This window comes from Exophiala xenobiotica, assembly GCF_000835505.1.
Source record: "Exophiala xenobiotica strain CBS 118157 unplaced genomic scaffold supercont1.2, whole genome shotgun sequence".
Classification (NCBI taxonomy): domain Eukaryota; kingdom Fungi; phylum Ascomycota; class Eurotiomycetes; order Chaetothyriales; family Herpotrichiellaceae; genus Exophiala; species Exophiala xenobiotica.
The window spans coordinates 4,530,411-4,552,682 of record NW_013562493.1 but is presented as its reverse complement, the minus strand read 5'-3'; the positions used below and the strand labels follow the sequence as shown (position 1 = coordinate 4,552,682).

The following is a 22,272-nucleotide window of genomic DNA, read 5'->3' as shown; positions in this document are numbered from 1 at the left end:
ACCACACTGTCTGGGATCTTACAACCTATTGATGGAAGACTGTTCGATGACGGTTGTTCCCTCTCGAATCCTCCTGCTGCTTACGTCCTAGGGCGGTTTCCTCGCCTTGTATTTGAGCAAATGGCGTATCCAAGTCCTGGCATCATGGTCATCCTCCTTTTTCATTCCTTCTGGTCAAACAACACTGTCTGGTTGTAGAGGTATATCTTACACTCTCAGCTTAAGACGACAGATATTTTTGGTTAGGCGAAACTTTCTTGCAACAACGAAATGACCGCTACAGAGAAGACCGGACCCGACTATGCAACGCCAGACGAGAAAGACAACCATTTTAGTCCAGTCGACGAAGAAGCCCTCTCACAAAATCTCAATGAGAGTTCTCTTGTCCGAAAATTGGACATTACCCTGCTACCGGCACTGACTCTTCTGTACCTGCTCTCCTTCCTAGACAGGAGCAATGTGGGCAATGCTCGCATCGAAGGGCTGGCCACAGATCTACACATGACCGGCGACCAATACCTTACGGGTCTTACGCTTTACTTCATTGGCTATGTTCTCTTCGAAGTCCCTGCCAATATGGTCTTGAAGATCTGGAAGCCGAATTTATGGCTGCCAACATTAACCCTTGCATGGGGTGTTGTTTCGACGTTGATGGGCGTGACTCAATCACGGGCTGGCTTCTTTGTGGTCCGCTTTTTCTTGGGTGTGACCGAGGCCGGGTTATTCCCTGGAATTGTGTTCTATCTGTCAATGTGGGTAGTCCCTCGTACCGTTTTCGTGATGCTGACTGCTCACAGGTGGTACAAGCGCAATGAGCGACAGTTCAGAGTTGCCCTGTTCTTCAGTGCTGCCTCCCTGGCTGGAGCATTTGGTGGCATTCTGGCATGGGGCATTGCTCATATGAAAGGCGTTGGGGGATACAACGGTTGGAGGTGGATCTTCATACTGGTACGTCTTCAGAGCCTTGGATCTGCCTGTGACTGACCATCCCCAGGAAGGCTTGCTCACTGTGGTTGTGTCTGCCATTTCGTATTTCTTCATATACAACTATCCCGACACAGCTCAATTCCTTACGGACACGGAGCGGGATTTCATTCAGAAACGCCTCAAGGACGATAGCGATGCGACTCAAGACGAGAAGTTCAACTGGAACAATGTCCGGAAGGCCTTCACCGACATCAAATGCTACTTGTATGCTTTTGGCTTCCATTCTCTTTCGCTACCTTTGTACACGCTATCCTTATTTTTGCCGAGTATCATCAAGTCACTAGGATACACGTCGGCGCAAGCGCAGCTTATGACAATTCCACCTTACGCAATAGCATTTTTTCTCACTGTCGGATCAGCGATACTATCAGAACGGTTACAACTACGAGCGCCGATTATCCTGGCGTCCTCATCTATTGCCATCATTGGATATATCTTACTTCTTACTGATTACCGCCCTGGAGTCTCATACTTGGGGACCATCTTTGCCGCTGCCGGGATTTATCCCTCGGTTGCATTGCATCTGGCCTGGCCTGCCAACAATGTCAGTGGACAGACCAAGCGAGCAATCTCGACAGCACTTCAAATCAGTATTGGAAATTTAGGCAAGTTTTCCCAGGCAGTTGACTACCTTCAGTGGTTCCTCTCATCAAAGACTGCACATGACGTTGTGCTGACTTTAGTCTAGGTGCCGTGCTAGGAAACCAGCTTTATCGGACCGAGACAGCGCCGAGATATTACCTGGGGCACTCATTTGCATTAGGCTACCTGATCGCAAACCTTGCTGTGACCAGTGCCTTGTGGTGGGTACTCAAGCGAGAGAACAAGCGTAAAGAGGGAAATACTCTGGCGAACGATTATCAAGGACCTTGGATCGGAGATGAAGATCCAAGATGGAGATTCCATGTGTGATAAATTGGGTACCTCCAGACTCCAGGGATGGCATGGCTCAAGACCGTGGCACAGTCACTACCACCTAGACTACTCCAATTCGTGCCATCATCCGTCACAGACTGTTGGGTCTATCTAGGCTCCTGCTGATTTGCTAGGACCCAAACACCTTTTCTTATGGTCATACCATTCAGCTGACTGCGATACATGGCCAGTCTCGGCACCTGCTGCAAAATCTTCGAGGCCCTCCATCAAACAAAATCATACCCGCCGATCAATGCATCTTTCCGCTTCTCAGCTTGCATACTCCACCGCCACTCTTTGGCTCCGTTTCTTCACACTGCTCTTGGGCACCTTGATGCGCAAAATTCCATCCTTGAGCTTTGCTTTCATATTGTCAAAATCAATGGATTCTGGGAAAGAGAATGAGCGACGAAGTCTACCAACATGCCGTTCGGACAGCAAAATTGTCAATTTCTCTCCGGCTGTGGGCTCGTTCGGCTTCGATCCAGGTCGGGTTGGGTGCTCTTCTGTCTGCTGGGTATACGAATCCAGCTCAGTATATTCGGAGCGTGGAGCACTCTCCTCGGGCCTTGCGAGGCTCGATGTTTGCACATCTGGGTGTCTTCGAGTTTCTCTGGAATCCCTCCGGTGATGGGGTGCAATCACATCCACGCCCCATTCATCTTTCAAATCCATGTCCGTTGTCCGAGCCTCGATTGAGAGTCCCTTGGCACCGAGAGGTTCGATGACGATTTCTAGGGGATCATGTATGCCAGGAAATTCTCCCTCCAGAAAATATGTGCTAGGTGTTTCTCTGACGTCAAAATTTGGAAATGCAACAGCCTCCTTGTCACTTTCTTCGTGTCGATGAGAGCTGAATATGGCATCTAGTTCTGAGCTGCCTAGATAGTCGAAGACGGACCGCAGCGAATGGCGATGTGAGGGACCATGAAGTCCAAGCGTAACATGAGGCGGGTTCAATATCGTCCTCAGGTACAATGGAGGTGACATTTTGTCTCTGTTGATGGTTTATCCAGGATTTTCTTTCTGCAGATTGTGGCTTCGGGTACTGTTTCACCTGTTTCGCAAGACCCAGCAGCCATCAGGCATATATTCATCGGCCACCGCCGTAAGCGAGCCATCACGCCATGCTCATGATGAAAGCTGGTGTGACGCAGGCGTACATCTAGCTGCACATGACCAGCTTAACATCTCGCTTGGTTTCTGAACCCACCATCGCAGACGGCGGAGGTTGAGAGTGGTATGACCAGAGCGCATCTTATTGGCCCTATCCGCCCAGTGGATTGATTCTCCGCCTTTCGGATCGGGACGCATACTTTCCAGGCTCGGACGACTCTATATGATTCCAACACGAACAGAACAGAAATCTTGGTCATTCCGAGCGAGAACGAAGTCCTCACCGGTTCGCGCATGATCGTTCATTGGCGTGCTCGCTACAGTCCCTCCCCACGGGGCATTCCTAGGCTAACTGCATACGAGGAAGTCGCCAGAAAATGCGAGTCATCCAGTCTGATGCACATCTTATGATCTTTTACGGGGAGTACCACAAGACCATTCTGATAACCGACTAGTATATATACGTCGGTTAGACCCGTCGTGCCCGTCCTTATGTTTCACCGACCAACCCTTTTGAAGTTACACATCACACATATCTTGAGAAACCTTGAACACAGCATACGATTTCGACAATGTCTGATCGTGACTTGCACACTTTCAAGTCTCACGCCGAGCTGGCGGCTGCCGCCTTAGGCTCCGTCTATGCAGCAAATGAGCTCAGCAAGGCACTGACGGACGAAGACGCCCATGACAACACGGATCATTATCTCAGGGCTGCCGTCGGCGCCGCAGTAGCGGTTGGCGCGTACCATCAACTGCAGAAGAAAAGGCACCACGACGATTCCGACAGTTCATCCGATGAAGACGACCACATCCACAAGGAGCATCGCGAGCATAGCGGCGAGAAACATCATCATCACCATCCAGACCCGCCGGGCCATGGAAGACACCTCCTTGAGGAGGCCGCTGGAGCTTACAGTCTGGGCAAAGAATTGCTCGGCGACCGGCGGCATCATGTTGTTCATTTGATTGCTGAGGCTTTGGGAGCAGTTGGAGCGCTGAGAGATATTCAAGGACGGAAAAGAATTGAGGAAGCGGAACATGAAAATCGCTAAGGCTTTGTTCTCGGACAATGAGGCCAGGTCGCACGGTTGGAAAGGGGATAATTCACCATTTCAGGGGGCATATCTCTTTCAACGACTCCCCTGAAGCAGCAAGCCTTCGGGACACTGGAGGCGCAGGCCATTCTGCGTGGGAGATAGCTCGCAACGGCACTGCAAGGTGCTGGAGGTTACACCAGGTTTCACGACGATCTCCAACCACCTAGCAACAAACCTACTCTGCTAGATTCTCGGGGAAATATTCGGCAGCCTTGCGCCACACAGGCCGTAACTCCATTTGAGCTGGCCCCAGACTCGCAGCTCTATCATCAGCCAACAGCGAAAGAATGAGTCGATGTTGACTCTGTTATGTACTAGTATCTAGCTATATGGACGGGCTCACAAGGCCAAGGCTCGCCTTGCTGCACAGAGAAGTCATGGTATTCTCTCCTGGAGATGTCACGCGATGATCGAGAGACCTGTTCCCAGCGTTAGCCACACTTCTGATGCTCTGCTGGACGACGACACGAGCCCTTGCGGTATTGCTGTAGGAATGCTCATGGAACAACGTGTTTCGGCCACAGAATAGGAAGTCAAACGATGGAGTAAGGATCAGACCTCACTACAGATTCAACATCCACTTTTCACCAACGACTTCTGATTGTTTCTCCGGAGCCAGATGCTCGCTCGAATATAATGGACAACCCAGATCATTCGACACTACTGCCTCGAGATTCAGCCTTGGAGCTTCTTCCTCTCCTCCATCAGCTTCTGCGGATCCACCAAGCCATTGTATTCTTTCGTCCGCCATTGCACGGCCTTGCAGAAGCCGTAAATGCATCTTAGCGTCGGCATCGACACCCCCGCTTTCTCGCCTGCCCTCAATGCCTCGCCAACCAGGTACTCGTACTCGATGAATCTCTTTTTCCGCGTGTCCTGCATCATACTCGGTGCGCACCAGATCTCGAGGGGGTCTGCGTCGACCATGACTTCCACCAACGACTCAGGCAGCTCGACATTTGCCACTGCTTTGGCTGCAGCACGAACCTCGTTCATCGCAGGCCTGACGAGCGTGTTGAGCGGACTAGAGCCGTCGTCCTCGTCGGAAGCGAGTCGCAGACGCGTCGTGTCCATCTCCGTGATTGCACAGATCGGGTTCCAGACGGCATTGTACAGCAGCTTCCTCCACCGGACGAACAGCACGTCTCTTTCGTACGAGCATTGCACTTTTCCGGTCGCAGAGTAGATTCTGACGAATTTCTCGGCTGCAGCGACCTGGGCTTCGATGTCTAGAGCGGGGTTGAAGAATGGGCCCACGGACAGTCGATCAGTATCATTTTCGAGGATGTGGCCCGGTTTGACTTCGTCGGCGCCCATGAACGATACGCCAGACAGCACAATGTTCGTGGGGAATTCCTTGTGAAGCGGCTTCTCGATGTTGAGCCCGTTTTGGATCAGCACAATGACAGAGTGGCCCGGTGTCACTGCTGGCTTGATGATGTCGACTAATGTAGGCGGGACATCGGGGATGTTTTTCGTCGTGCAGATGATGTAGTCGAATGGCTTGATGGACGAGTCTGCCGAGACATCTGGGATTTTATTGAGGATCTCCGTCGGTCGCCAGCCATCAAGCTTGCCGTGGTCGCATGAATCGATCGTGAACCCTTTCTCCTTGACTGCGGTGTAGTTGGACCTCAGCACCGCCGTCACGACAGCATGGCCGCCGCGTTCGAGGTTTAAGGCTGTCATTGTACCGATGCCGCCGCTCCCGATGAGGAGGACTCTTGCTTTCTCGGCCATCTTTGGCGCTTTGCTACTAGTATGATATTGTGAAGGCGACCCTGTTGATTATGATTTTGGTTTCGAATGACTGCTTAATTTAAGAAGCAAGGAAGGTCAGGAAGAGATTGTGAGAGTATCCTACTTGCGGCAGGGCATAGCTGCTACAAGCTCGTGGTCTTTTGCCAGTGCTCAAAGGGCGTCCAGGATCCGTACCGGGGCCGTGTACTTCTCAGAGTTGGTCCCGCTCTTATCCGCGTGTTGGAGATGCCCGCCCATTCACTTACTGTTTATCTGGTCAACATAAAATATGTTCTGGAGTATCTGGGTAAGGAGTAGGAATCCTTGCTTTACTGTCCACGGTGGCACGACCGACGACCGAGGGTGATACTCATGCCATATACTACTAGGTGGTGTTGCCGGCTGTCCTTCCATCCCTGGACCAGACCAGTCATGCCATACACCACCCACAAATCCATATCATTCCATCCATGAAGCGCAATACGCAAAAAAGCAAAAAAAACTTCTTCCACCCTACCAGGATTTGAACTTGCTCTTTTTTGCAGAGGTTCATCTGGGTTACGGTTAACGGGTGGGAAAGTCAAACTCTGCGCCTCTTTCGAGGTGTTGGTTTTGTTTGTGTGGTGTTCTACAGAACTACAACAACCCTTCGTGCACAGCAACCACCAACTATGAAACCACATACACCATTAGTGGCCAAGAAGATGACTATGTCCAGATTGTTGGGAGAAATTCAGCGACTTTAATACATAATGGCAAAGGTGAGGCTGCAGTGAAGAATAGTCATGTGATGATATGCACCGGGTAAGATATGTCGATCTTCAATGATGGCGGAGAGCCCTGGGGGTGCGGCAGTATCTGAGGTCCTGCTGGGAATATGGTAGGCATCTCATGTCACCGCAACCTCCTCCCCATGGACGTCGAACGCATTCCATGAAGCCGAAAAGAGGGTCATGCAGCATCAAGTCATCATTCATCATTCATTACTGGTGTGTGATACTACTGAGCCAGCTCGCCAGAATTTGCGAAGTCAAGGCGTCCAGAACCGAAATCCTGTGCTGTCGGCGTCGTGGGAAACATTCGGACAGTCGCGCAGGATCCGAAACCGAGTCTGAGGCCGACATCCAATGCAGGTTGTGGAAATATGCACTTCCACCTCATTCCGAAAGAATGTCGAATCACAGCATGATCATTACAACTTGATGGTAAAAGGATCCCGGACCACTTCGCTGAGATCTATCATGACGTTTTTCAATCGGGTATACTCCAACAAAGCCTCTGTGCCTCGCTCCTTGCCGTACCCGCTCTGTCCGAATCCGCCAAAGGGGGCCATGGCCGCACTGGACCTGTAGGTATTGACCCAAACCTGTCCCGCATTGAGTCGACCAGCCAGATTGTGAGCACGGCGTATATTTGACGTCCACACGCCTGCCGCCAGTCCGAATTTGGTGCCATTGGCGATCCTGACCGCCTCGTCGTCCGAGTCGAAAGGTATCAAGGCCAGAACCGGGCCAAACACTTCATTCTGTGCCAGATCACTTTTCGGATCGACATCGGCAAACACCGTTGGCGCAACGAAGAGTCCATCCATTTTTTCGCTCTCGGTTCGTCCACCAGCGAGGAGTTTCGCCCCGTCCTTTTCCGCCTTTTCAATGTGGCGGTGGATGGCTTCCCACTGGCCTCCATGGGCGACGGGTCCAATGTCTGTAGTCATATCCTGCGGATCGCCAAAACGGATGGACTTGATTCGCTCCAGTATACCGTCCAGTACGTCGTCGTAGACGGAACGATGAACGAGGAGTCTCGAACCGGCGATGCACGTCTGTCCCGAGGCGGCAAAGATGCCCGCAACACTGCCCGGAATGGCTCGATCCAGCTCGGCGTCGTCGAGGATGATGTTGGCCGACTTCCCGCCCAATTCGAGCGTGACGGGGACGATGTTCTGAGAGGCCTGCCGCGCAATGACCCGCCCTATGTTCACGCTGCCCGTGAAACTGATCCGTCCGATGGCGGGATGTGTCACCAGAGCCTGGCCGACGTCAGCCTTGCCCGCCACAACGTTGACAACGCCCGGCGGAAAACCTGCTCGTTCGACACAACTCTTGACGAAATACAAGGTGCTCGCCGTGGTGAACTCGCTCGGCTTGATGACACAAGTATTGCCCGCCGCAAGGCATGGGGCGAGTTTGTTGGTGAGGATCGCAATAGGGCTGTTCCAGGGAGTGATGAGAGCGCAAACGCCGATCGGCTCGCGCGTCGTGAAGTCGAATGCTTGAGGATTATCTAAGGGTTTCGTCTCGCCGACCAGCTTATCGGCCATTCCAGCGAAGAACCTGTAGTTTCGCGCCGCGAAAAACATCTGGCTCTTGGTCTCACGACGAATCTTGCCGTTGTCTGAAGTCTCGATCTTAGACAAGGTCTCGGCCTCTTGTTCGATCAAGTCGGCGAGTTTATGCATCAGTTTGGCTCGTTGCACGCCTGGAACTTTGCTCCAACTCTCGAACGCCGTCTCGGCCGCTTGGACAGCATCTTGGACGTCTCCCGCTGAAGCCTGTGCTATTTTGGCCCACGGTTGCTCCGTGTACGGGTTCAAGGCATCCTCGTAGCCTGAGCCACCCTTACACTCTTTTCCGTTAATATACAAGTCGTATTCTGGCGCCATCTTACCGGACAAGTTGGCGGGTAAGAGACCGACAGAAACTTCACGGAAATGCACTAGATGCGTCTACCTTTTGTGGTCACCCAAATATGTGAGGACCAAATAACGTATCTCAAGTGCGTAAGAGTTACAGCCGTTAGCACATTCCGTGAGCATCTACAGGCTGAGCCTCCATGGCCTCCAGTGCCTCCCTCCTCAGTTCTAGAAGACCTCGGGTCTACGCAGAGCGAGTTGGGGTCATCATGGGTCATGAAATTTCAAGCGGTCTTTGTCGGAGGATGTCGCCGGCGACACGGATACGGCTCGACGGCCTGCCACCGATCGCCTAAAAGATTGTCCGCATTGAGATCGACAGTATGACCTTTTTACTCGTATATAAAAACCGACGACGAGGAAAAGGACTCCCTCTCTATTCGCACTCTAGACATCCTCCAACCCATCTCTAAGTCTAATCTCAGCATCTCTTGTCGACCTCCACGTCTCAAAGGACACACACATACTGTACCCAACCATGGGCTCCATATCTGTCGAGCAACCACTTGCTCCTCCACCCTCCACCACAACCTATAACATCGCCTCGATCCCCGCCGACGGGATCGGCCCTGAAGTCATCTCAGCCGGCATCCGTGTACTCAACACTCTAGCCCAGACATTCTCGACGTTCAAGTTTAACTTCACACACTTCGACTGGTCGAGCGACACCTACCTCCAGACGGGCAAATACATCCCAGACGGCGGGCTGGACGAGCTACGCAAATTCAAAGCCATCCTCTTCGGTGCCGTCGGCGACCTGCGCGTCCCCGACCACATCTCCCTATGGGGACTCCGTCTCGCCATCTGCCAACCATTACAACAATACGCCAACGTCCGCCCGACGCGCATCCTCAAGGGCGTCACATCCCCTTTGTCCTCGTGTCAGGGCAGCGAAGCCGCCACCAAGAAGCTCGACTGGGTCATCATCCGTGAGAACAGCGAGGGCGAGTACGCCGGCCAAGGCGGCCGCTCGCACGTCGGACAAGCATGGGAGGTTGCGACCGAAGTTTCCGTCTTCACGCGCCACGGTGCCGAACGACTGCTCCGATTCGCGTACGAGACGGCCCGGTCTCGGCCGCGCAAGAAGTTGACCTTCGTGACCAAGTCGAACGCCCAGCGCAACGGCATGGTTCTGTGGGACGAGGTCCAGAAAATCGTGGCCAAGGACTATCCAGACGTCGAGACGGATAAGATGCTCGTTGACGCGATGACATGCCGGATGACCCTGCAGCCCGAGAGTATCGACACCGTGGTCGCGACGAATCTGCATGCAGACATCCTGAGTGATCTGGCGGCTGCGTTGGCGGGAAGTATTGGTATCGCGCCGACGAGTAACCTCGACCCCACGAGGAAGAACCCGAGTATGTTCGAGCCCATTCACGGCTCGGCCTGGGATATTGCGGGCAAGGGCGTGGCGAATCCAGTGGGAACGTTCTGGACTTGTGCGGAGATGGTTAGGTGGCTTGGGCAGGAGGAGGCTGCGGATTTATTGATGGAGGCGGTGGAAAATGTTCTTGGTCAGGGTGTGAAGACGAGAGATCTAGGTGGGAGTGCCGGCACCGAAGAAGTCACCGACAAGATTTGTGAAGAAATTCAACGCATAGGCAAGACGTCGAAATGAAAGCAGGAAAGGGCTCAGACGACAATTACGCAAGCCATATGTGAGTCGACACAAAAATACATTCATTCTTCATCCATGCACTCCTACAAAATGTCAACCAACTACTTACAGTACTCCCTTATCGAGGTATCTACTCTCTTCCAGGCTCAAAGACAGCCATCTCTCTCCACCCGCTCCCCTCGCCTGCGGTCTCAAACCCAACTTTCCACTGCTCCAAGCCAAAGACCTTTGTGTCAGGCACTTCGAACCTCAGCCGTCCACTCTCCACCAGCGAGATCAGCCTCTTGACCGCATCACGCTCATACATGAATTTCCCGCAAATCTTGAGGTCATTGAACATGACCACCGGGTACGGGATTTCGACACTCTTCGTGATACCGCCCATCAAACACGCCTTTCCTCCTTTCCTCAGCGCCATAAGACAGCTGGTGATATGAGTCGATCCCGCTGCGACCGCAGGCGAGAAGTCGATGTACTTGTCGATGGATCCCGTGGCCTGAAGGGCTGCAACATCCGTGTCGACCGTGCCGGAGAGCTGAACAACGTCGATCTGGGCCTGAGGATACACCGGCGCAAGAGTGTGTCTCATCTTATTCAGGCTGTCCCTTCGCCGTCCACAGATGACCACGTCGGCGCCCATCGCCAATGCCACTTCGACGGCCGCACCTCCAAACTGGCCCGTCGCAGGTGCGACGATAACTCGATCACCCGTCTTCACATCCAGTTCGAACAGCCCACCCGTTGGGACCAGTAGGCGTTGGAGGTAGGCTAGATCATGGTACGAGTAACCTAGCGATGTTGTCAACTTTTCCTCGTCAAGGGCATGGACATTCTCCAGTGGCCAGTGGGCGTACTCTGCGCACGACCCGTGCCTCCAGTCGCCCTGCATAAGACGGGCGGCGCCCTCGGTGAGCCCACCATGGACACCAAGAAGGATGCTCTTAGCTGGATCGTCGCGGCCGCGAATCATAGGGTCGATCAGCACGAGTTGGCCCGGCGAGAGGTGCGTCGCATCGCTGCCGACAGCCACAACGCGTGCGATCGCCCCACCACCAACGGTCATGGGTGGGTGCAGGGGGTATTGGAGTTCGCCCGAGTAGAGCTTGGATGCATATGAGAGGATCGGGGTGGAAAGAATCTCGACGACGGCGCTACCTGGAATGACCCCAGGAATGTCGACGGTCTCGACCTCCAAAGGTGCATCGAAAGAAACGAGCACGAGGGCACGATGAGATTGTGGAAGCGCAGCCATTGCGAGCTGGGTATGGAGGAGTCTCACTAAACGCTCCGCAGTCGTAGGATTCTTTCGTGCTGAAGAAGAAAAATGAGCGCAGTAGCAGGATAGATCTTTGATACTTATATGAATGCTGAGCACCTAGCATGTGCATGTCTTCTCTAGATACTTGCGGGTTATCTCAGCCGACGTATACAGGGCTAAAGTCCGTCGGGGTGATTGATTACGAGTGCGGACTTAAGGTAATCGACGAATACTGTCAAATCAAAACGAGGAATTCTCCTCCTGTCATAACTCCTTGACCGGAAGATGTCGACATGCAGCAAAAGAAATAGTATTCAGACGATCTTGTCAAGGTCCGTCCGAGGAGTGGCAACATTTTTGTAGACGGTTCGAATGGATTGCTGCCTGAGGTAAGCGAAGCTAAAGCAACAACTTTCTGCAAGAACGTGATTGATTCACTACCCAGGTAGTCAAGATGATCAGGCTCAATATCCGTAGGTAGTGATTAGAATCAGGTAATAACGCCATTCTAAAACCAATATGGTATCTGATAACCACTCAAAGCTCAATCCACGCTAGCACAAGATACTGGTTGATCGAAGAAACACATCAGCCAGCAACTGGGCAAAAGTCAACTTACAGCAGGGCTGTAGATGTCTTGACACCTATTAAAAGCAAGTATTCGTTGCCCTATCGGTTTCCTTGCTCAATAAAACCCTCTGAAGTCACCGCGGCCGATTGACGGTAAGTCGGTCCCACGCGCTTGAATGTAGTTTTTGCCGCATTCACAGATCATTGCACAATGTGGCCACAACCCATGAGAAGAAGTGCCATCATCCTTTTCGAAGCGGCTGTGGTAGCAGCTGCTGTCTTCCAGAGGAACGGACGAGGGTATGGATATAGTGGTCTTGTCCAGGGTTTTAGCGACATCCTCTGGGTCTGAATCGATGTATTCCACAGCATCTTCATCTTCAGAGCGCTCGCCGCTGTTGAGTTCGCCATTTGTGAGCCGTCTCTTTTTTGAGTGCGATCCAAGCTGATCTTCCCCATTCCGAGATCGTTTAGAGCCCGTGGAGGAGTCGCTGTCTGATCCAGTACTGTCGGCGTCCGAACAAGCATGTCTCGCCAGAAACTCGTCCTTTTCAGCAGCTAGCGTCGTCTTTTCAAAGAACTCGATGTCTTTCTCGGGGAAAAGAGACTCGATAGCGGAGCTCTTATTTCTTCCGGTGTCTTCGATGAGCGAGATTCTCTCAGGGTGTTCATAGGTTTCCTTGGGAATTATCTGTTGGGTGGTTGGCACAATAACCTTTGGGGGAAGATTCTCTTTGCCATCATACTCACCTGTATGGGACAGGTCATCCTCGGTAGGTGGGAACACGGTCCTGGTCACGGTGTCAGATTCCATTTGGAAAGGCTTCAAGACCAACATACGGTAGGCATTCAGCATAAGCGTCCATATCCTTGTCCAAGAAGTTACAGAAGACGATTTTCTCCAATTTCTGGCCTTCCGGTCTCTTCAAGAATGCAAGGGTCTCTCGGATGGCCGCACGGGCTGCATGCGTGCTTGGATAGCCATAGACTCCACACGAAATGTTAGGAAATGCAATTGTTTTGCAGTCATGCTCAATTGCTAGTCGGAAGGCTGTTCGATAGCAAGAACGGAGCAAAGGTTCTGATTCTTCTAAGCTGTCGTAGACCGGACCAACGGCGTGGATGACCTTTTTGCAAGGTAGTCTGTAAGCGTCGGTTATCTTTGCAGAGCCAGTCTCACATCCACCGAGGGTAGCACATTCTTTCACAAGTTGTGGCCCAGCTCCGCGGTGGATAGCACCATCAACACCTCCTCCACCGAGAAGGCGTCGGTTTGCAGCATTGACTATTGCGTGAACTTCTAGCTTTGTGATATCTTCCTGAATGACGCAAATTCTGTCATTGTGCTGTTGATTTGGGTTTGGAAGGTCTTCGTCTGAGGATGGTCGGAGAGACATGTTGCGGTAGAGGTGGGAGATGGAAGGAATGTCCTTTGCGGCGATGAGTCCGGAACTCATTGCACCAGCTCGTAGACGTGAGAGCATACAGATAGAGAAGACTCGTATGATAAGAAGAGAGAAGGAGTAGCAAGAAGAAACCTCATCAACAGGACCTCACTCGAGGAACTCTTAGAGGCAGTGACATTTCAACTCCATTCGCGACTCCAACTGCGTCACAGTCAAAATAAAATCCACCGAGCGAAACGCGGGGAAATTATGCCAAGCCTGAATACACGTGACAAGATCAGCGGGGAAATATTTGGCCGATATCTACTTCTTATCAGCAGAATCGTTGCAGGATGAGTCAAGGTCAGAATATCCGACACGAACGTCAACGCCTCTCAAAATATCTACCATGACGGTGAACTTGACTGTGAGTTGCGTTCCGAAGTGATCACTAGTGACAATGTCTGTGACTGTTCGACCAGCTATCGAAACCGACCTGCCACAAATCCATGCAATATTCGAGCACTATGTACTGAACACCGTAGTGTCTTTTCTTGTCCAGAAGCCTCCAGCTAATTATATTGCATCTCGCTTCAAAGAGTCCACTAACCGCAATTTGCCATATTTGGTGGCGGTCGACGAGGAAAACCGTGTGGTGGGCTACTCGTATGCGTCCGCCTTTCGAGGATTCATGCTGGGTTATGGACATTCCGTGGAAGTCAGTTTATTTTGTCACCCCGAGCATCGGGACAAGGGCATCGGCAGTCAAATGCTGAAAGAGCTTCTCAGCGCCCTTCGTAAGACCAAACATGTTACCAAGGAGGCCGGCCACGAAGACAACCCAGTCGAGTGTGATGTTAAGAAAGTCTTCGCCGTCATGGCTGTGGATGAGGATGCTCCTGGACAAGGACTCGCGTTAAGAGATTGGTACAGACGTTGGGGGTTTGAGGAAGTCGGAAGACTCAAAGGTGTTGGATACAAGAAAGGCAGAATGTGAGCGTCCGCCTCGAGGACAACCTGACGCTATTGACACTTTCTCCAGGATTGACACTATGTACATGGAGCTACATTTACAATAGCCCGACGTGGAAAACCTTGAATTGCAATGTACGTCATCTTGTGCTTCTAGAAGCCGGACGAGATGATTGCTGTTCCGTCTCAATGGCCAGGCTGCGACATACAGGTTGGGGCCGGATTGTCTTGGCACGCATCAACTATTACCTGTCTCTCACCAATTTCAGAGACAGACCTTCAGTCACGATGGCCAGAATGTACAACCGTGGTCGAGACGAAAAGTTCAGATGGCGAAAAAGCAGGTTCGGGTCACGGTTCCACGAAAATGGCGCCTTGTGCCCATTAGGTCTGCTGCCGCGGGGACCACCGGATTGACCTCGAGATAGATTGTCGTCCATGGTACGATGACAGTGGAGGCAGTGACTGAGTCAAGCCTCGGTGCACATTCACTACTCCAGCCCAGCGTGTTCGATCACAGTACTACGTACTAAAAGCTGTGAAAGAGGGAGTCCTGTGAAGGATCGTTGGCACTCCAGTCACTTCCCTCGCAATGTGATTGGCTGAGTGATGCTTCACTGTTCGCCTATTTGGGATGACCAGTGCTGCCTTGCGGTTGCCTACATCCTTTCACGACTACTTAAACTCCAATCCTCCGGTGCCCTCTTTTTCTCATCCTGTCTTTTCCTCAATCTGTCATCCTCCATTCTCATTCTTCTACAGCACTCGCCATGTCGTGCTACAGCGGACAAACCATGTGCGGATGTTGGTATCCCGTGCAGAACAACAGCAACTGGATGAATCCGATTGAAAGAAGATATCTTCCACAAGTTGAGTTGTCATCATCCACAAACATCCTCGCCGTCACCTCTCGAACAACTCTCACACAGACCTTTGTCAACCCTGAAGACAAAACCCTTGACGAGATTCAATACACATTCCCGCTCTACGATGGAATAAGTGTGGTTGGCTTCACTTGCACTATTGGTGCCAAAACCATTGTTGGCGTGGTCAAGGAAAAGCAACAAGCCAAGGTGGATTACCAAGGCGCCATCGCTCGTGGTGAGACTGCTGGCCTCCTTCAACAACTTCCAGAGGCTTCCGATGTCTTCACTACATCCATTGGCAATGTCCCACCAAAGGGAAAGATTCATGTTGAAATTGTGTACCTTGGTGAGCTCAAACACGATGCCGAAACAGATGGTTCACGTTTCACCATCCCAACCATCATTGCACCTCGCTACGGCTCTGTCTCGGCTGAATCGGCAGACGCTCTTGCCAGCACATACACCAAAGGCGGTATTTCCATCTCAGTGGACGTCACCCTCGAAGAAGGTGCAATCGTGCGAGGCCTTCAATCACCGAGTCATCCGATCGCTGTCACCATGGGCCGAACCAGTACTATGGAAGAAGATTCCTTCTGTACCAACAATGCATCGGCGACATTGACACTCGGCACGACTGAGCTTGACAAAGACTTCATCATTGTTGTACTTGCTAAAGGCACAGACACCCCACGAGCCTTTCTCGAAACACACTCCACTATTCCTCATCAGCGCGCAATCATGGCAACACTCGTGCCCAAATTCAACCTTCCAAACATCTCCCCAGAGATTGTCTTCGTTGTGGACAGAAGTGGCAGTATGGGGAGTAATACTCCACTTGTTGTCGATGCTTTGAAGATATTTTTGAAGTCGTTGCCGGTCGGGGTCAAATTCAACATCTGCTCATTTGGTTCGAGCCACTCTTTCCTTTTCAAGAAGAGCAAGACATATGATCAATCAAGCTTGAGTGAAGCTCTCAAACACCTCGAGAGTTTTGCCGCTGACATGGGCGGCACTGAGTTGCTGGCACCTGTCAGGCAGACCGTCAAGAACAGATATCAAGATCTTCCTCTTGAGGTTATGATTCTGACCGATGGACAGATTTGGAATCAGGAAGAGCTTTTCACCTTTGTGAACGAAGCCACCAATGCCCGCTTTTTCTCCTTGGGTATTGGCCATGGCGCATCCTCTGCACTTGTTGAAGGCATTGCTCGTGCTGGCAATGGCTTCGCACAATTTGTAGGAGACAACGAGAGAATCGACAAACGCGTCGTCCGCATGCTGAAAGGAGCCTTGTCTCCCCACATCACCGACTACACTCTCGCAGTCACATATGAAGAGGAATCCATCTCTGCAGATGATGACTTCGAAATGGTCGAGGTCACGCCCAGCTCCACTAAGACAGTCGTTGCTGAATTGAAGAGGCCAATGATACAGAAGCCTATTTCACTGTTTGACACCACTGCACCAGAAGAACCGACCAACCCACCAGCAGGACGTTACGATCATGTTCCCGATGTACCTGTCCCCAAAGTGTTGCAGACTCCATACAAAATTCCAGCTCTCTTTCCGTTCAACCGCACAACTGCTTATCTCATTCTTGGCCCTGACTCTCCTCAGAAGACACCAAAGGCCGTCACACTACGCGGTACGAGTGAGCTTGGACCGTTGGAGCTCGAGATACCCATCCGAGATGCCGGAGTTGGCGAAACCATCCACCAACTCGCCGCGAAGAAAGCAATTCTTGAGCTCGAAGAAGGTCGAGGCTGGATCACCGAAGTACGCAACGACCAAGGTAAACTCCTGAAATCCGCTCATCGAGGCAAATGGGATCTCATGGTCGAACGCGAAGCCGTCAGATTGGGTGTGAAATTCCAGGTCGGTGGGAAATGGTGCTCATTCGTGGCTGTCGAGAAGAATGCCCAAGACGAGAACAACGCTTCTCCATCCACTGCCGAAGTCGTTGACAGACCAGGGAAACGTGCCGCAGATGCGTCCAGTAAGTCTCGTCCTGCTTATGGATTTCCTAGTGCCGCTCCCTCGTCATCGTCGTACCCGAATCACGCCTTTTCACTTTTCGCCGGCACTGCCATTCCAGGAAACTCGACTGGGGGAAGCCTCTTTGGAGCAACATCTACACCAACTCCGACTCAGTCGGCCGGCGCCCGCTTTGGATGTACCTCCCAACAGCCTATGCAAGCCCCAACAGATAGCTTGTTCGGGCTCAGTCATTCTGGTTTCGGTGCATGCAGAGCTGCTTCCCAAGATGCTGACTCCTCTGGCACAGATCCCGAACGCAGTGTCAAACGTGCACCCACCAGCCAAAACCCCGTGTACCCTGCTGCCCAACAACAACCTTTGCAAACACAGATGCCAATGCAGATGCAGCAGATGCAAGCCCAAGCACAAATGCCAATGCAGGTACCGCAGACGCAAGCCCATTACTGCTATGCGCCGGGGCACGCGCAAGCTCCATCTACCCAACTCTCTCAGTATCAATCCGGACTCATGGCGCTCAACCAGCAGCCAGTAAATGACTACACGTTGATGATGCAAGCCGCCGGCCCATTTCAGGTCGATGGACGCATGCGAGTGCTCCCACCACCCGCTCCCAGCGCCTTTGCAGCTCCGACAGATCCGGCACGTCACCGTAAGCGCGGCCCCGGAGTGGCCGCGCGCAAATCTACCGGCGGCATGGCACCGCGCAAACAACTCGCCTCTTCTCCTGCGAAGGCATTGAATCCCGCAAACGCATTGGCGCTCCCTGACGAAGAGGACGAGCTCGACGACGGCAATACCACCTCAGATCTGATGGAAGTCCAGATCCAGCAAGACCTGTCCACACTCTCCGACACCGACAAGATGCACCGTATCATTGACCTGCAACAATTTGGCGGACCATGGCTCATTTCGGTTGCACTGCTCAACATTATCGGTGTGACTGTCCAACAGGTCAACAATCAGATGGAGGCGCACCCACACGCACACTCTGATTCCGATGCCGATGCCGCGAAAGCCACGGCCCTGGCAGTATCATGGTTGAAGACCAGAGTCCCCAATGAGGAAGATGTTTGGGAGATGGTCGTCGAGAAGGCTATGGCTTGGCTGGAAGGCAGACTGGGCCGGGATGAGGCGAAGAAGATCATTGATGATGCAGCTAAGATGGTCTAATGTAGACACACGCAGTCCTGATCGGTTGGTGGCGGTGCAGAGCTTATGATGGGTGACATGACTTGACGATGAAGGTTCCAGCAAAAAAGGGGTCCTGGGCGATGGCGTCCTTATGAATCAAAAGTATAAAAAGCACCAAGATTGAATCACAATGCAACAATCAAGTCACTTCTTCAGCCCAGTGAAGCACGGAAAGTACGTAGATCATCAAGTGACCAACTCATTAACGATCAATACCAATTATATTACTAGCTAGTCACGTATGTGCTTCATAACAATACCCTTCCCAGTTTTCTTCCCTTGCGCCCGTTCAGCCATGCTGGAAGAATCAATCGTTCGCCACTGTTGGGGCGACTGCGTACCATTTACCGTCTTACCCCTGGCCAGACGATCTTCGCTCCCTCCAGTCCAAAATATGCCTAATACTAACAAGCATGCCACTGCCTAGAAATGCCCGCTCATAATGCTTTGCTTAATTATACGCCGACGAAACGCCCGCAGACTCTCGCCCAAGTCATTCGAATGCTTGAATCACTGCAGATCAAGCCCTCAATTGTCGAATCTGAATTCACCCTCGTCACCAAGTTCTTCAACCTCGTGCTCAACGACCCTTTCAATCTCGCTGGCCACACTTAGAACCCAGCGATCCCGTTCGGCTCGAGAACGACACTTGAATACCATTCCACGACCCGGTACACCAAGCTGTCCGACTCTGCGCAGTTTGGCTCTGGTCTTGCCTCTCGTCTTGCCATCTTCGGCGTTGCCATCCGCGGACTTATCTTCAACAGATGCAGTGCGGAACCATCCCTTCCGTCGGTTCATCCACACGACAAAACAAGTCATGACGTCGACATCCGCACTGGTCCAGCCATCTTCGAGGTACACACGCGGCAGACTAGCCATGCCCGGATGATTCGCGTCGAAGGTCTTGTTCTGATACAGCAGATCATCTTCGACGATCAAGCCGCTGTACACATAACAATCCCTCAAGTCAACGGCCTGTTGCTTTTCTTGGTGGATATGGCGGATCTGCTCGCCTGTCCTTTTCCTCAATGTGGCCTGGTATATCAGAAGCTTTCCACCGGTTAAAATGACCTGGCTGCGATGAAAGGTTGAGCGACGCCGTGTTTTCAAGTAGAGTGGGCCAGCCATGATAATGCTCCGACATACACTGATTCCGCACATGTTGTAAAGCTCTGGACTGGCCTGACTTCGACTTACTTCCCACTTCTTCGCAAACTGTCCGATAATAGCTTCCAGTTCCTCGTCCACATTGAGCTCCTGAAGATTGGCTCGTCGGATCGCTTTGTACGTATCCATCTCCGCAGCTGTACGTAACTTCCAGTACTTAACCAGCTTTTTCAGTCGACTGATCCACTCATCTCGAGTCTGCTTGGAATATGCTTGCAAGCGAATCACCAGACCATTGTCAAGGAGAATCTCAAAGACGCGGTCATCATCAATCTGTTTGGTCGTACCGTCCTCCATCCGTGTGTCGGAGACGTCCTGATGAAAATCAACGTCCGAGTCGGAACCAGCCTCGAGGGTATCATCAGCTGGAGAAGCGCCCCATTTGATGGTCCGTACTTTCCGCACATAGCACAAATTGATGAAACCATCAGACTGCAAAAGATTGGCCACAATGCGTCGTGATTCTTCGAGAGCGTCACGGTCGTGATCCTGGATGGCCAGTCTGTTCCCGGAAGTCAACCAGGAGACTTCACCATCCTTCAGTTTGTAAGGTTCCACATCAAACATCAACGGTGTCTTCTCGATAATCTCGTGTGACGAGGGGATGTCTCTACCACCAATCGTGGCCAGTCGAGGCGGATGTGGAGGAGTTGCTTTTGCGGGTCGATTGAACATCAGAAACTGGTCATGGGTGGAAAAATATAGTCGTTTGAAAAATGCCTTGCCAAACCTCTGCTGGACTCCTTTTTGAGAGGTGAGACGAACAAGAAAGCCTTCAATAGGTGCAGGTTCCTCATGCAGCTTGCCCTTTCTGCCGTGAGCGCACGTTGGATAGTGCTGTTTCGGCCGCAATTCGAGGTCATGAGATCGTTGCATGGCCATCGACCCATACATCTTCTGCTCATTAGTACCATACACCCATTCCAGTCTATCATATCTCTTCCAGGCAAGGCCCATCTTTGCTGTTTCGCTCCAGACCTTGAGTACACTAGACCACTCTGGGTCGCCTTCCAGCATGTCAATGCATTGCGAGATGATCGTGCCGGCGACTGCCTTCTCGGCCTCAACGGTTTGGGCGAAGGCAGTCTGCTCGTCGGTAGCGCCAAGACCTGCAGCCTCAAGTCCTTCAAAAGGCCTGTCTAGTTTCAGGACCACATCAAGATCTGGAACATTGACATGCAACATGTCCGGTCTTTGCCATCCTAGAGCATCACGAAGGAAGGTATACCATTCCACTGAATGTGCAGTTGAACTCGGCCTCATCACAAACACCCGGGTCCCTTTCTTGTAGGGATGCCAAATAACCACTGTCTTGTCCAGAGATGAGTACATATTGACCCTTGTGGTTTTGGGGTCAAGCCTGATCTCATGTTGTGGTTTCTTCTTGGTCGACTCGGTGTCAATCTCCGGGATGACTCTGGTCTTGTATATTTGTAGCCGAAAGTCATCGACGTCTTGCTTTTTGCTTTTCCTGGCAACAACCATGTACTCACGCCACTTCTCAAGCAACCTCATCTCTACCTTCTGACTTTCATTCTCGTCAAAATCTTCTGGAAGAGACTGCATGACCAGGTCACACCTAACCAGCATCCTCTCCATCTTGACAATAGTTCCCTCTTTCAGGGCGTTGCGTCGTAACCTGTGATCGGCCACACGGTCTATAGCTCGTTCTGCTTTGCTCTCTATCCGCCGTCTGCGTTGCTGTACTCCTTCTGCAACCTTGAATCTGACGCCCGTAGCAGAACGCTTTAATTGATACGAACTGTCGTCCCGTATAGGAGAGGGTTCACGTTCTCGAAGAGTCTTGGTGGCTGACGGTCCAGCTTGCGGAGGTAACAAAGCCGTCCTAGAACTCGTCTCCACGTTGGAAGAAGTCCTATTAAAATCATGACCATCCGTGTCGCTCTGATCGGTGTCTTGTCCAGACCGACGGCCTTCCAACAGAGGCGAGTCTGCTCCGGGTGGCGCCAAGGCATGCTCCCTTGCAGTTGAGAAGGATGCAGGATCTGGTGACATGGCGCTCCCTTGCGCACTCACGCTTGGTTTGTTTCTCGTTCCATCTAATCCCTTATCTGCAGGGACCGGTATGGCTTTCGGAGACGCGATACCGCCCACATTTTGCTCTTCAACTCCTGTTATACGTGGTATTTCACTTGTTGCAATAGGCTCGATGTTTGTTGTCTCAATAACTTCTTCCTCTTCCGGAGTCTCTTCCTGCGCTTCGTCGCCTACACTTGAATCCTCATCGTAGACATCTTCTGGTTGTGGAAAGCTAAATGATATCCTTGCTGCTGTCGAGGGACCACCTAGTCCAGTCAAAGTTCGATGGTAAGGCCCAGTGTCGGCAGCTGCGTTAAAGCTTGCTGTTCTTGATGAATAGGTACTCAGCTCAAATCTTTGCCTGTACCATGACTTCCTGTTACTATTGAGCCAGCCTTCGGGTATGGGGCCAATGAAGAACCGGCGGGAGGTAAGGTGTAAATGATCGGGAGAGGCATGCTTCAGTCGGTGGGCAGTGTACGAGTCCGGATCTAATGCCTCGAAGTCGTGGGTGGTTGTCAAGGTGCCCGCAGGCATCACTCGGGAGGACGACATGGCCGGAGGGAGATGAGGATCATGATATCATAATACATATATGCATTGTAGGATCTCTCTGTAGAGTCGAGGTGTACTTGGCCGAGTGCGCAGTGC

The 22,272-nt window shown here is 51.9% G+C and overlaps 11 protein-coding genes across 11 annotated transcripts; 5 read left to right on the top strand and 6 right to left on the bottom strand.

Annotated features, from left to right (window-relative positions):
- Positions 1–270: 270 nt before the first annotated feature.
- On the top strand, positions 271–1,899 carry PV05_03912 (uncharacterized protein; the record flags this gene model as incomplete). The annotated part of the gene is made up of 4 exons (XM_013464595.1): positions 271–752; positions 798–948; positions 995–1,592; positions 1,676–1,899. The coding sequence occupies 4 exons, from the start codon at positions 271–273 to the stop codon at positions 1,897–1,899; spliced, it is 1,455 nt and encodes a 484-aa protein (XP_013320049.1).
- On the bottom strand, positions 1,895–2,948 carry PV05_03911 (uncharacterized protein). Its single transcript, XM_013464594.1, has one exon. The coding sequence runs from the start codon at positions 2,890–2,892 to the stop codon at positions 2,173–2,175; it is 720 nt and encodes a 239-aa protein (XP_013320048.1). The 5' UTR covers positions 2,893–2,948; the 3' UTR covers positions 1,895–2,172.
- A 642-nt stretch (positions 2,949–3,590) lies between these two features.
- On the top strand, positions 3,591–4,073 carry PV05_03910 (uncharacterized protein; the record flags this gene model as incomplete). Its single annotated transcript, XM_013464593.1, has 1 exon — positions 3,591–4,073. One exon carries the CDS (start codon positions 3,591–3,593, stop codon positions 4,071–4,073), a length of 483 nt encoding a protein of 160 aa, XP_013320047.1.
- A 342-nt stretch (positions 4,074–4,415) lies between these two features.
- PV05_03909 (uncharacterized protein) lies at positions 4,416–6,014 on the bottom strand. The gene has a single exon (XM_013464592.1). The coding sequence runs from the start codon at positions 5,856–5,858 to the stop codon at positions 4,794–4,796; it is 1,065 nt and encodes a 354-aa protein (XP_013320046.1). The 5' UTR covers positions 5,859–6,014; the 3' UTR covers positions 4,416–4,793.
- A 1,036-nt stretch (positions 6,015–7,050) lies between these two features.
- Positions 7,051–8,520, bottom strand: PV05_03908 (uncharacterized protein; the record flags this gene model as incomplete). The annotated part of the gene is made up of 1 exon (XM_013464591.1): positions 7,051–8,520. One exon carries the CDS (start codon positions 8,518–8,520, stop codon positions 7,051–7,053), a length of 1,470 nt encoding a protein of 489 aa, XP_013320045.1.
- Positions 8,521–8,818: 298 nt separating this feature from the next.
- PV05_03907 (tartrate dehydrogenase) lies at positions 8,819–10,489 on the top strand. The gene is made up of 2 exons (XM_013464590.1): positions 8,819–10,211; positions 10,298–10,489. Exon 1 carries the CDS (start codon positions 9,029–9,031, stop codon positions 10,169–10,171), a length of 1,143 nt encoding a protein of 380 aa, XP_013320044.1. The 5' UTR covers positions 8,819–9,028; the 3' UTR covers positions 10,172–10,211; positions 10,298–10,489.
- Positions 10,302–11,423, bottom strand: PV05_03906 (uncharacterized protein; the record flags this gene model as incomplete). The annotated part of the gene is made up of 1 exon (XM_013464589.1): positions 10,302–11,423. One exon carries the CDS (start codon positions 11,421–11,423, stop codon positions 10,302–10,304), a length of 1,122 nt encoding a protein of 373 aa, XP_013320043.1.
- A 454-nt stretch (positions 11,424–11,877) lies between these two features.
- On the bottom strand, positions 11,878–13,588 carry PV05_03905 (uncharacterized protein). The gene is made up of 3 exons (XM_013464588.1): positions 12,840–13,588; positions 12,750–12,790; positions 11,878–12,690 (listed from the first exon to the last, which is right to left on the bottom strand). The coding sequence occupies exons 1-3, from the start codon at positions 13,481–13,483 to the stop codon at positions 12,668–12,670; spliced, it is 708 nt and encodes a 235-aa protein (XP_013320042.1). The 5' UTR covers positions 13,484–13,588; the 3' UTR covers positions 11,878–12,667.
- A 256-nt stretch (positions 13,589–13,844) lies between these two features.
- PV05_03904 (uncharacterized protein) lies at positions 13,845–14,463 on the top strand (the record flags this gene model as incomplete). The annotated part of the gene is made up of 2 exons (XM_013464587.1): positions 13,845–14,377; positions 14,427–14,463. 2 exons carry the CDS (start codon positions 13,845–13,847, stop codon positions 14,461–14,463), a joined length of 570 nt encoding a protein of 189 aa, XP_013320041.1.
- A 663-nt stretch (positions 14,464–15,126) lies between these two features.
- Positions 15,127–18,390, top strand: PV05_03903 (uncharacterized protein; the record flags this gene model as incomplete). Its single annotated transcript, XM_013464586.1, has 1 exon — positions 15,127–18,390. One exon carries the CDS (start codon positions 15,127–15,129, stop codon positions 18,388–18,390), a length of 3,264 nt encoding a protein of 1,087 aa, XP_013320040.1.
- A 223-nt stretch (positions 18,391–18,613) lies between these two features.
- On the bottom strand, positions 18,614–22,264 carry PV05_03902 (uncharacterized protein). The gene has a single exon (XM_013464585.1). It carries the CDS (start codon positions 22,174–22,176, stop codon positions 18,940–18,942), a length of 3,237 nt encoding a protein of 1,078 aa, XP_013320039.1. The 5' UTR covers positions 22,177–22,264; the 3' UTR covers positions 18,614–18,939.
- Between the last annotated feature and the right edge of the window lie 8 nt (positions 22,265–22,272).

Bases quoted from the DNA above. Each gene is read 5' to 3' on its own strand.
- PV05_03909 (XM_013464592.1), bottom strand. From the start codon at position 5,858: ATGGCCGAGAAAGCAAGAGTCCTCCTCATCGGGAGCGGCGGCATCGGT.
- PV05_03911 (XM_013464594.1), bottom strand. From the start codon at position 2,892: ATGTCACCTCCATTGTACCTGAGGACGATATTGAACCCGCCTCATGTT.
- PV05_03905 (XM_013464588.1), bottom strand. From the start codon at position 13,483: ATGCTCTCACGTCTACGAGCTGGTGCAATGAGTTCCGGACTCATCGCC. The intron at 12,791-12,839 runs GTATGTTGGTCT...CACCGTGACCAG, and splicing joins GCTTATGCTGAATGCCTACC to GACCGTGTTCCCACCTACCG. The intron at 12,691-12,749 runs GTGAGTATGATG...ACCACCCAACAG, and splicing joins GGATGACCTGTCCCATACAG to ATAATTCCCAAGGAAACCTA.
- PV05_03902 (XM_013464585.1), bottom strand. From the start codon at position 22,176: ATGTCGTCCTCCCGAGTGATGCCTGCGGGCACCTTGACAACCACCCAC.
- PV05_03907 (XM_013464590.1), top strand. From the start codon at position 9,029: ATGGGCTCCATATCTGTCGAGCAACCACTTGCTCCTCCACCCTCCACC.